Source organism: Trichechus manatus, unplaced genomic scaffold (assembly GCF_000243295.1).
Source record: "Trichechus manatus latirostris isolate Lorelei unplaced genomic scaffold, TriManLat1.0 scaffold00273, whole genome shotgun sequence".
In the NCBI taxonomy this organism is placed as follows: Eukaryota; Metazoa; Chordata; class Mammalia; order Sirenia; family Trichechidae; genus Trichechus; species Trichechus manatus.
The window spans coordinates 2,007,385-2,018,949 of NW_004444209.1; the positions used below are offsets into that span (position 1 = coordinate 2,007,385).

Sequence of the window (11,565 nt, forward strand, 5' to 3'; positions counted from 1 at the left end):
GAAATGAGTTTAATCCAAGTTGCTCTGCTTCCTGTGTATCTCATAGACTTTATTGAGAAGAGAGCTTGACCTATAATGGAAAATACATGACGTATTCTGAGACCAGTTGGGAACAAATCCCACCTTATTTTAAATTTATTGTGGCACTAAATCTCAGTATTGTTATGGCAGAATCCAATGCAGCTAGAATTTTCCATGCCAGTGGTATAGCCAGATGCGTTTTTTTCCTTTTGATGCTTAAGACGTTTTCTGCTTTTGACTTGTTTTTCCAGTGTAGATAATAGGTCTTTATGCTCATCTGCTTTTTCTTATCTAGCCCACCTTGTTAAAAACAAAACAAAAGAAAACAAACAAAAAACCACAAATAAGAATATATATTTTGAGGACAGCTGGTGTGAGGTTGAATTAAGCCTTTGGCAACAGAATTAGTTGGCTGATGTATGGAGATAAAACCCACACTAGGACACTGGCCTTTCAGAATAGTCTAATTGTCACAGACATCACTATACCCAAGACTTAGGGCTGTTCTTCAATTTTCCTTTAAAGATTTTCTTTTTACTACTCTAACCAGTTGAGTGACACCTAAAAACAAGACAAAGCAAAACAAACAAAAACCCAGCATAATGAATATCTTTGTTCTAAAATAAGAACAAGTTAGAAAAAGATCTCTAACTTTTGCAATTCTTTATTTTCAGGTTTTTTTATACATACTATACAGAAACGATCTATACTATTTTTCATATTCAGATCCTACCTAGTTGAAATAAAGAAAATAATGCTTTCAATACAAAGGTTTGGTTTATTTAGTGAGTCTTTTTAGGTGATTAAAACAAGGGAGTTTTCTAAAGGGATCTGAGAACAAATGGGGTAGTAATTTTAAGAATTGAGCAAACAACTCTGAGAACAAATGGGGTAGCAATTTTATTGTAAGAGTTGGGCAAACAAAATGCACAAATATATGTATTTAAACAACAGATTAGTCTTATAATTGATTAATGTTCATAAAGCCCTGAATTAAGAGTCTTAAACAAAAAAATAAAATGGTAGTTTTGATGTTGAGTTTTCTTGTTGAACTAAGATCTCCAGCCTTCTGTATTGGAGGTCACCAGCCACAACTTTGTCAGGAATGGAAGAGAAAAAACTTTGAAAGGCAAAGAAGGAAAAAAGATGCTTTGGAATGAAGATCTGGACTCCAACATCATTAGTCCCCTGTTGCAGGTTGTCTTTAAGGAGGCATAAAAAAGGAGCAAAAAGAAGTTATGAAGTTGTTCTTTTTCCAATCAGTAATAAATTCAAAACACATTTGTTTTCCATCTTCCCTGAATAAGGTGCTCAATAGATGATTCCCAGATTTTTATTTATGAAGCAGAAATAAATTTCCTTCCCTGCTACAGGTTGGGAATGAAGTCCAGGCTCACAGATTTAAATCAGAGACCAGAATAATTTATCTGAGCTTCCCATCCTTTGTTCTGAGAAATGAACCATGCCTGCTTGACGTGAATGACGGTTCAGGACACTCTTGGTTCTATACTGACAACTTCATCTTTTCTACCACTGTACCCTGTTACTGATCTGTTAACAACAGAATTTTTCCTGTAGTCTTTGGTGAAAGTGCAGATAAGTAAGGGGGGCTGAACAGAAGAGCCCAAATAATCAATTTTCAGTTTCAACCTTGATGAAATGAACTGAATTCACGAGGTTCTGCGTAAGTCCTGCCCTCTAAAGCCTCTAAAATTACTATCTGGGAATAGTTAGGTTATTAGAATGGAATATTCACCATTTTATGCCACAAACATGCTGTTTCTCATGCTTTTGGGATTCATAAGTCACTATACCAAAACCAAACCAAGCCTCTTGCCATCAAGTTGATCCCAACTAATAGCGACTCTATAGGACAGAGTAGAACTGCCCCATAAGGTTTCCAAGGAGTTCCTGGTGGATTTGAACTGCCAACCTTTTGGTTAGCAGCCATAGCTCTTAACCACTGTACTACCAGGGTTTCCTAAGTCACTGTAGTAAGCTACAAACTAGAAGACCAGCTCTTTCATAGACTCCTTTCCATTACAAAAAAACCAACCAATCAATCATCAATTCATCAGTCCTCCCACCTCAACAGTGCTTGCTTTATTAAATAGCCTCCTCCTAAATGCCCCTCACTTCACATACTGTGGTCTGCTCAGGTAGCCTGAGAGAAGAATCATACCACCTGATTACTCCTAGAAAATGAGCTTATTTTCAGAAAAATGATCCCTAATAATCATAAAATCACAGAATTGGAAGAAATGGTAAGATGATCTATTCTAGTTGTTCATTTTGCAGATGAAGCTCAGAGAGGGAACATGACTTTTCTAAGGTCACCCAGTGAATATGTGTCCTGTATTTACATATTGAACTTTTATACTGCCTCCTTTAAGTTTCTCCAGAAGAATGGTGATAATCAGATTTATACAGTAAAAGGCACTCTGTAGTACATCACAAAGGTTTGCACAAATGGTTTGCTATCAGCTACTAACCTAAAGGCTGGTAGTTCAAGCTCACCCAGCAGCACCGCAGAAGAAAGGCCTGGTGATCTGCTTCTGTAAAGATTACGGCCAAGAAAGTCCTATGAGCAGTTCTGCTCTGTAACACATGGGGTCACCATGAGTTGGAATCGACTCAATGGCAACAGGTTTGTTTTTTTCTTTTGGTAGTCTATCACAGCAATGGTTGTAATATGGAAATCATTCCTTTTCTTTTACATGTAATGATGGCTTTCCTGGCTCAGCTTGGAGAAACGGATAGGCACGGTAGACTTGAACATAACTTCAGCATCAAGCATCACCTTCTCACTGCCTCTGATGAGGAAAACCCCAGCTGAGGGTATTATATATTCCTTTACTTCTGGAGACTCCAGAGTCTTGTTTTCTAGGAGTTTGCTGAGACTCTTACCAGGTGTAGCAGTTTCAAATCTATATTTCTTCTCAGGGATTACTGTAAAAATCCTGTGTCTCTCCCCAGGTGGTCTCTGTGGCTTCCCAAGTTTCCCCTGGAGTGCATCCTCTTTCCAACCCTTGAGGATCACCTGGGTTTTAGTAGACTAGCTTCCAGGGTGTGGCTATAGTTAAGGAAATGAGAACCAAACCCCAAACTCACTGCCGTCGTGTCAATTGCGACTCATAGCGACCCTATAGGGCACGGTGGAACTGCCCTGTAAGGTTTCCAAGGCTGAAAATCTTTATGGAAGCAGACTGCCACATCTTTCTCCCACAGAGTGGCTGGTAGGTTTGAACTGCCGACCTTCTGATTAGCAGCCAAGTGCTTTAACCACTGTACCACCAGGGCTCCTGGAAACAGAGAAGCAGGGGGAAATAACCAGATAAATTTCAGGAGGCTTTCTATTGCAAAAGGAGCCCTGGTGTCAAACCCTTTGTCCTATAGGGTCACTATTAGTCACAGCCTACTCAACGGCAATGGGTTTGGTTTGGTTTTGGGTTTTATTGCAAAGAGAATTGCATTCCATTAAGGAATCACCTTTGTGGAGATCAGTGAAATTAAGTGGTAATTTTGCTCATGAATCTAACTCCGAAACTGAGAGATGTTTGTGAACAAATTCTTCCTTTCTATCTTAAATGGAATGTGACAACACAGAGAAACAGGAATCTGTATTCTGTTGGTCGCTTTAGAATTAAGTCCAGTCATTTTTCCCGGACTTGTTCACGGTAATGACCAGGTAATTGGTACTAGGTAGGAACTGCCTTGAGTGACCTGGTAATAAATAATTACTTAATAGATATGGAAGGAATTCCAAGATTGTCTATATACAGGAGCTATTTAATTGACTAGTCAAATTATCAGGTTCCCCTCTGAGTTCACTCCAAAAACAAAAACCGAAACCCGTTGCTGTTGGGTCGATTCCGACTCATAGTGACCCTATAGGACAGAGTAGAACGGCCCCATAGGGTTTCCAAGGAGAGACTGGTGAGTTCAAACTGCCAAATTTGTGGTTAGCAGCCGACCTCTTAACCACTGTGCCACCAGGGCTCCGCAGTACCCATTGCTGTTGAGTGGATTCTGACTTATAGTGCCCTGTAGGTGAGAGTAGAACTGCCCCATAGGGGTTCCAAGGAGCGCCTGGTGGATTTGAACTGTTGACCTTTTGGTTGCAGCTGAGCTCTTAACCACGGCACCACCAGGGCTCCAGGGCTCTGCAGTAGGGAATTTGAAATCAGTGCAAATATGAGCAGAGATTTACTTCCATTTTCTATCTTTTGGCTTTTGTTTTTCTTCTAAAAAAATGCAGCTTCTTGCGAGGATTCTCTTAGTCTACTTCTTCTTTGAAACATGTCTTCAGGGGAGAGGTGATGGAGATGAGCAATGAGAAAATCTTCCCTGATAACCTGTGCCGCCAGCTTGTATGTGAAACTGATATTCAAAGACAGTCTAGGCCAAAGGTTCTCAAACTTTAATGTGCATTATGACAAAATTAAATTTTACTTGAGACTTATGATCTCGGAAAGCAGTGGTGGTTAAATAAATTTCTCCACTCTTGTGTTCTAGAGACCAGTTTACTGCAAACAACTGACCAAGAGTGATTTAATGATCTCCTCTTTAAACAAGTTTTAAAACCAGGTGTCGTTAAGTCGACTTCGACTCGTGGTGATCCCATGTTTGTCAGAGTAGAACTGTGCTCTGCAGGGTTTTCACTGGCTGGATTTTTGGAAGCAGATTGTCAGGCCTTTTTCCAAGGCAGCTGTGGTTGGATTCCAATTGCCACGCATTAGGATCGCAGCCCATTGTGTTAACTGTTTGCACCACCCAGGGACTCTAGATAAGCTTAAGATGGGCCTTTTCCTGCTTTATCTCCCTAACCATCCTTTTTCCCTCAGTCTTTATAATTTCCAGGCACCTAACTAGAGAAGAGGAACCCTGGTGGTGCAGTGGTTAAGAGCTCAGCTGCTAACCAAAAGGTCAGCAGTTCGAATCTGCCAGCCACTGCTTGGAAACCCTATGGGACAGTTCTACTCTGTCTTATTGACTTGCTATGAATCGGAATCAACTTGACAGCAATAGATAACTAGAGAAGAAGGTGCCCTGGTGGTGCAGTGGTTAAGTATTTGGCTGCAAACCAAAAGATTGGCAGTTTGAACCCACCAGGAGAAAGTTGTGACAGTCTGCTTCCATAAAGATTACAGCTTTGGAAACCCATGGGGCAGTTCTTCTCTGTTCTACAGTGTCGCTATGAGTTGGGATTGCCTAGATGGCAACAAATTTTTTTCTTTTTTTTTTGAACTAGAGAGGTCCTTTTCTCCCTCTCCCTTTTCCTAAGTCTCCCAGGATTCAGTCAGCCTTAGCATAAGAAAATGGCCAAATGGCCTTACTTGCCAAATGGCCTTACAAACTTGATAAATCACTCACCCTTCCCAGTGATCAACCCCCCTTAACTTTCTTTTAAAAGCTTCCCAGGTCTTGAACATCTAGCTCAATTGGCATGACATAGTTTATAAAGAAAATGTTCTACATTCCAGTTTGGTGAGTAACGTCTGGGATCTTAAAAGCTTGTGAGCAGCCATCTAAGATACTCCACTTGTCTCACCCCGTCTGGAGCAAGGGAGAATGAAGAAAACCAAAAACACAAGGGAAATATTAGTCCAAAAGACTAATGGACCACAAGTACCACAGCCTCCACCAGACTGAATCAAGCACAACTAGATGATGCCGGGCTACCATCACCGATGACTCTAACGGATCACAATAGAGGGTCCCAGACAGAGCTGGAGACAAATGTAGAACAAAATTCTAACTCACACATACACAAAAAAGACCAGACTTACTGGTCTGACAGAGACTGGAGAAACTCAGAGAGTATGGCCCCCAGATACTCTTATGGCTCAGTAATGAAGTCACTCCTGAGATTCACCCTCCAGCTAAAGATTAGACAGACCCATGAAACAAAATGAGACTAAATGGGCACACCAGCCCAGGGGCAAGATGAGAAAGCAGGAGGGGACTAGGAAGCTGGTAATGGGGAACCCAAGGTCAAGGTCAAGAAGGGGAGAGTGTTGACATGTTGTGGGGTTGGAAACCAATGTCACAAAACAATGTGTATATTAAATGTTTAATGACAAACTATTTTGCTCTGTAAACCTTCATCTATAGTACAGTAAGAAGAAAAAAAGTAGCATACACACTATGAAAAAATGAAACAAACTTCCCATTTCTTTTTCCCAGTGGAGTAGGAGATTCAGATTCTCTCTGGTCCCTCTCTCTCGTCACCACAGTAGTGTTGTTGTGTGCCTTCGAGTTGATTCAGACTCATAGGGACCCTATAGGACAGAGTAGAACTGTGCCATAGGGTTTCCTAGGCTGTAATCTTTAAGAGAGCAGATCACCAGAAATTTTTCTTTTAATAGCCTGAATCTCTGTGAGAAGAAAACATGGTAAAATAATGTGTGTCTAGCAATAGGGGAATAATTAAATCAGTTGGGATAAATTCATACAATAGGACATTATTCAACTGTGAAAAAGAATGAAATATATCTATTTGTATTGGCCTGTGAAGAACCTCACAAAATGTTAAGAGAATTAAAAAAAAAAGTTACAGAATAGTCTGTATAATAAAATCAGTTTAAAGAAAATAAAACTTTTATATATGTATGCATTTGCTGGCTTGTATATTCATAGAAACCTAACTGCTACTAAACTTGTTATTTGTAGGAAGTGGGATTGTGGAGAAGGACGATAGGGGCTTTTACATTTAACTTTATAGGCTTTTGTATTGTTTGAAAACTTTGTAATAAGCATGTACTACTTTTTTTTTAGGAACACAGTTTTATTAAAAGAATACAAAAGCAGAGATGTCTAGGACAAGGCCCAAGAGGGTCCTCAACACAGAGCTTCTTTGTCCTCAGGATGTGTTTTCCCTCCTGGTGCATTGATGTCTATCTGTCACCAACCAGGAAGCTCACTTGAGCTTCAGTGTCCAGAGTTTTTATTGGGGTTCATTACATAGGCATGATTGATTGAATCATTGGCCACGTGACTGAATTCAATATCAGTCCCCCTCCCCAACCCGGAGGTCTGACAGATATCACAGGTGGGTATTTCTGAGATAGCCAGCCCTCACTCAACATGAGCCACCTCATTAGCATAAACTCCAGGTGTGATTAAAGCACTGACGCTCCAATCACTCTAGAAAGTCTAAGGGTTTAGAGGTCACCTCCCCGGAATCAGGGACAAAGCCCAAATTCTTTGGGTAAAGTAATTCTTCACCACGCAGGTATATAAAGTGTTCCAAGGCCCTAGTGTTGGCTGTGAAGATATATATATGAATATATATAATATAATTAATACAAAGTATGTACTACTTTTGTAATAAGATGCATATCATAATGTGGGTTTGAAAACAAGTAAGTTTCTTAAATATTTAAAATAACTAAACAATCACTTAATGATTTTTCAACTAAAACATATTTAATTCTAGTGAGGACTAATTCAAGAACTAGCTCATTCATCCAATTCTACAAATGATTCTTTCTCTTATACTTACCATGAGTTAGGTATCATGCTAGATGCTTGGGATAAAAAGATAAGACACTGATCCCGTCCTTAAAGGCTTCATCGTCTAGGGAAAGAGACACATAGACTCACCTCAAAGAGTCTATATGTATAATGATTGAAATATGCACTTGGTGTGTTCTGATGCACCAAGGAGAGATACAAGTCCAGCCTGGGGTGTTAGGGAGGTTTTTTGGTGGAAGTGATTTCTGAGTTGAATCTTAATGAAAGAATAGGTGTTTGACAGGAGAAGCTACATATTTAACATCAAAAGTTGCAGTAGTAGGATATGTTTAAGTTATTGAGTTCTATATAAAATATTTCCTGTCCTTTCAGCTAGTGAGTTCACTTGAATGACTGAATCCTTAGGGCTGACTTTAGGCAAAACAGTGATGGATAGTTCAAGCTTGTCTTTAATGTGTTCTTAAGCATGTTTTCTGATCATTTTCCCACCCTTTTTAGGTCTTCTGCCACCCTTAAGTGCAGTGCTCTCCTGTTGCCCAGGGAATGCCAAGGAGGCACCACTGGGTTCCCCTAGGTGAGGGGTTTCTTCCTCTCTTAGGCTACAGCAATGTTTAAACATTCGCACCTGTAACTATATTATTGGGTGATTTGGGCTTGGTGGGTACAAACTGAAAGTAATTTTATTTTTACTGATCATTTCTACTTCAAACATTTTCTGATGTCCTATTTGTTTCTACTCCTGGATAATATCTTGGGCAGATATGATAGCTTTTCTAATGACTCTTAGTATTAATATATGGTCTCCTTATCCAGATATTGGAAAGTCCAAACCAAAATTTTAATTTTTATCAAAACTAAAACTTACTCCCCCATCTGGGTCTGACTTAGGGTTGATTTGCTTCTTCCCACCTGCTCTTCCACTCCCCCTCTCTCACATACTAGGCTGCTGCTGGTTATTTAGGTTTGGGGTGAGGGAGAAGTAAAGCCTGGAAGTTCTTCTTTCACTGGCATATGTGTATTCAGGTACTGTTGGCTTCTAGCTGTGGCAAAAGTCCAAATGTTTACTGTCATGGAGTGCTTTTTTGGGGGATTGGGGACTGCCCCAAATGCAATTCTCTGATGTGGACATTGCTTCCCTGGCTGGCTACTTATGACTTCCTCCTCATTCCTGGATTCTGGTGACCCGCTCCACACAGATTCTCTTTTGGCATCACCTTATTTGCCAGATAGTACTTCTGGGTAGGAACCCTGTCAAGATGGCCCAAAGTAGTTACCCTTCCATGGGGTCAACCTAGGCCAAATGTGACTATTCTATATTTGCCCTATTATTGATGGAATTCAGTTTGCTCCCATTATAGCCCATTTCTCCCTGCTCTGCTCTCAGAGCTAGCTCCTCAGCAGCCTTTATACTTTTTTTTTTTTTCCAGATAGAATCCAGGGACAGGCCTGGTGTCCCTCAAACTCCACGGAAAAAAAATCAAGCCCTCTGAATGGTGTTCTTGATGTACCACTCACTTTGCTTAGGGAGATCACGTAGCACACTAATGACTCTCACCAAAGATATTCTTACTAATGGCCTCCATCAAAATTCCAGTCTCCATTTGTACACTGTTAATGAGGATGATGAGCTAAGAGTTGTGAGACACCAATTCATAATCTCTTAGTATCTCCAACATTGATGTGTGGAGTTTCTGCCAAAAATACAAGACAACAGGCATATTGTTACATGCCTTTTAAAACAAGTGGTAGAAAACCATATAAGAAAATAATTTGATTCATTTCTCTTTCCAAAGTTGAGTGGACATTAAACAAATAAAAACCTTCCTTGGTAAATATTAAGATTTTTAAGAGTTATTTTTACCATTTTTTGGGGGCTAATCTTTTCTCCCCATGGAAACACATTTCTGAAACTAAAAGGGAATCAACATATGATCAATACATGATGAATTTTGCTTTGCACAAAAGATCTGTGATGGTTATGAATAAAGCAAAGTCAGTTTGAATTGGAGAAACAGGATTATTCTCCCACTTACAGTAATAGATTACTTGGGTTATACAAAACCTATTCATGAGCTTTGGATAATTCTCATCCCACAAAGGCCATGATGGAGGGCATATTTCATGTCCTTGTTTCGTAGGCTGTAGATGATAGGGTTTAAGACTGGTGTCACTATAGAGTATATCAGTGTGATGATCTTCTGCATAGCAATGGAATTACCAGATGTGGGAGTCACATACATCACCAGGTAGAGAAGTCTTTTTGCCAACCAGCTGAAGAAGGGACTTGAATCACAGCTCTGAGCACCAGGGAATAAGACCCAAGGATGTAGAAAATGGTGAGAAAGATAATAAGAGAGCTCACAGAGTGGAATACATGCTGTATGATGGGTTTAGGGGCACAGGACAGGGCCATCAGTGGGTCCACATCACACAGGAGGTGATCAGTGATGTTGGGACAACAAAAAGGTAGTTGGGAAATGAAGAAAAGGAGAATTAAATGTCCAAGGAAACCGATGAGCCAACAAAGAGACACCAGAATGCCACAGAGCCTCCCAATCATGATGAAGGGATAATGCAGTGGGTGGCAGATGGCCAGGTACTGATCATAAGCCATGACACAGAGGAAGGAGCATTCAGTTGTGCCCAGGGAAAAGAAGAAGTAGAATTGAATGAAGCATCCAGAGAAGGAAATGTTCTTGGTTTTGGAAAGAAAATTAACCAGCATGTTGGGAACTGTGCAGGTCACATACCAGATTTCTAGGAAGGGGAAGTTGGCCAGGAGCATGTACATAGGGGTATGGAGTCGTGGGTCCCATCTTACTGCACAAATGATGGCCATATTCCCAGTTAAAGTCAAGCTGTAGATCAACAAAACCATCAAGAAAAGGATGATTTCCTTTTTCAGGACCAAGGAAAGCCCAGCAGGACAAAATGTGTTACAGTAGATATCCTTGACTTATTCATGGCCCTCAGACTGTGGAGAGAAGACAGATAATGACAATTGACTTTGCTGCTGAGGCAACCTGAAGCTTTTCTTGGGACAGAGAATTTGATTCATGCAGGCAAACATATGGATGTTCTAAAAAAAGTCTTGAACAAATTCTTCCCTGTTCCGAATGAATCCTTTGGCCCTGATTCTTTGTAAATATACATTTCCAGGCTACCTGAACTTTCTGTGGCAGTGGACAGCGTCAGTTAAATTACATCTTCTTCCGATATTAAGAAATCTTGAACTAGAGACAAAAATAGTTTGTCTTTTACCTCATTTTTTTTTCCAGTGAAAGCATTCATACACAGCAATTACTTAGTGCTATTAACATCAAAATGTGATGATATGCATATACCATCATAAAATTTTCTAATAGATTTGAATGACTTGTGCTTTTACATTATTTTAGATTCTTTCTTTCTTGGAGCCATTTCCATTGAAGAATTTATTTTTGATCTAATTTTTTTTTAGTGATACCAGAAAAAAATCCATAAGGATATTCAAATTATAATATATATATATTTAATTTGCACTCCAACTCATTAGGCATGTAATCCTTTTTTTTTAGCAATGAAAAAGTCACAATTACTCACTTTCCAAAGGCTGATTGTTAATTTCTCATCCTTCATTTACATTTAAAAAGATATATCATTAAATATAACCTATGAGATGTATTGGGAAGAAAATTATAATCATTAAAGAGAGTCTTCTCTAAAGCTCTTCTTACTATAGCTGCCACAAGTTTTGCTTAAAAGTCACCACTGGGAAGATTTTATTTTAGTCCCTTTAAAAAATAGCCCCCAAGACAGCAGAGTACAAGAGAATCGAAGATATTGTTTCAAAGAAATATTATTCACCCACATTACAAAATTTACCATTGCTACCTTTAGAACACCATTACCAAAGAAGGTTTCTTTTCTTTTTATTTATTTATTTATTTATTTTATTGTACTTCAGGTGAAGGCTTACAGAACAAATAGTTTCTCATGAAACAGAAGTACACATGTTGTTTTATGACATTGGTTAACAACCCCACAACATGTCAACCCTCTAAGTTATCAACCTTTTTTTTTTTTGGT

The 11,565-nt window shown here is 39.4% G+C and overlaps 1 protein-coding gene across 1 annotated transcript; it reads right to left on the reverse strand.

Annotated features, from left to right (window-relative positions):
- Nucleotides 1–9,105: 9,105 nt before the first annotated feature.
- On the reverse strand, nucleotides 9,106–10,732 carry LOC101345685 (olfactory receptor 11H7-like). The gene is given in 3 exon segments (XM_012559575.2): nucleotides 9,106–9,742; nucleotides 9,745–10,399; nucleotides 10,402–10,732. Coding segments are annotated over 3 exon segments (894 nt in total). The 5' UTR covers nucleotides 10,462–10,732; the 3' UTR covers nucleotides 9,106–9,563.
- Nucleotides 10,733–11,565: the final 833 nt, after the last annotated feature.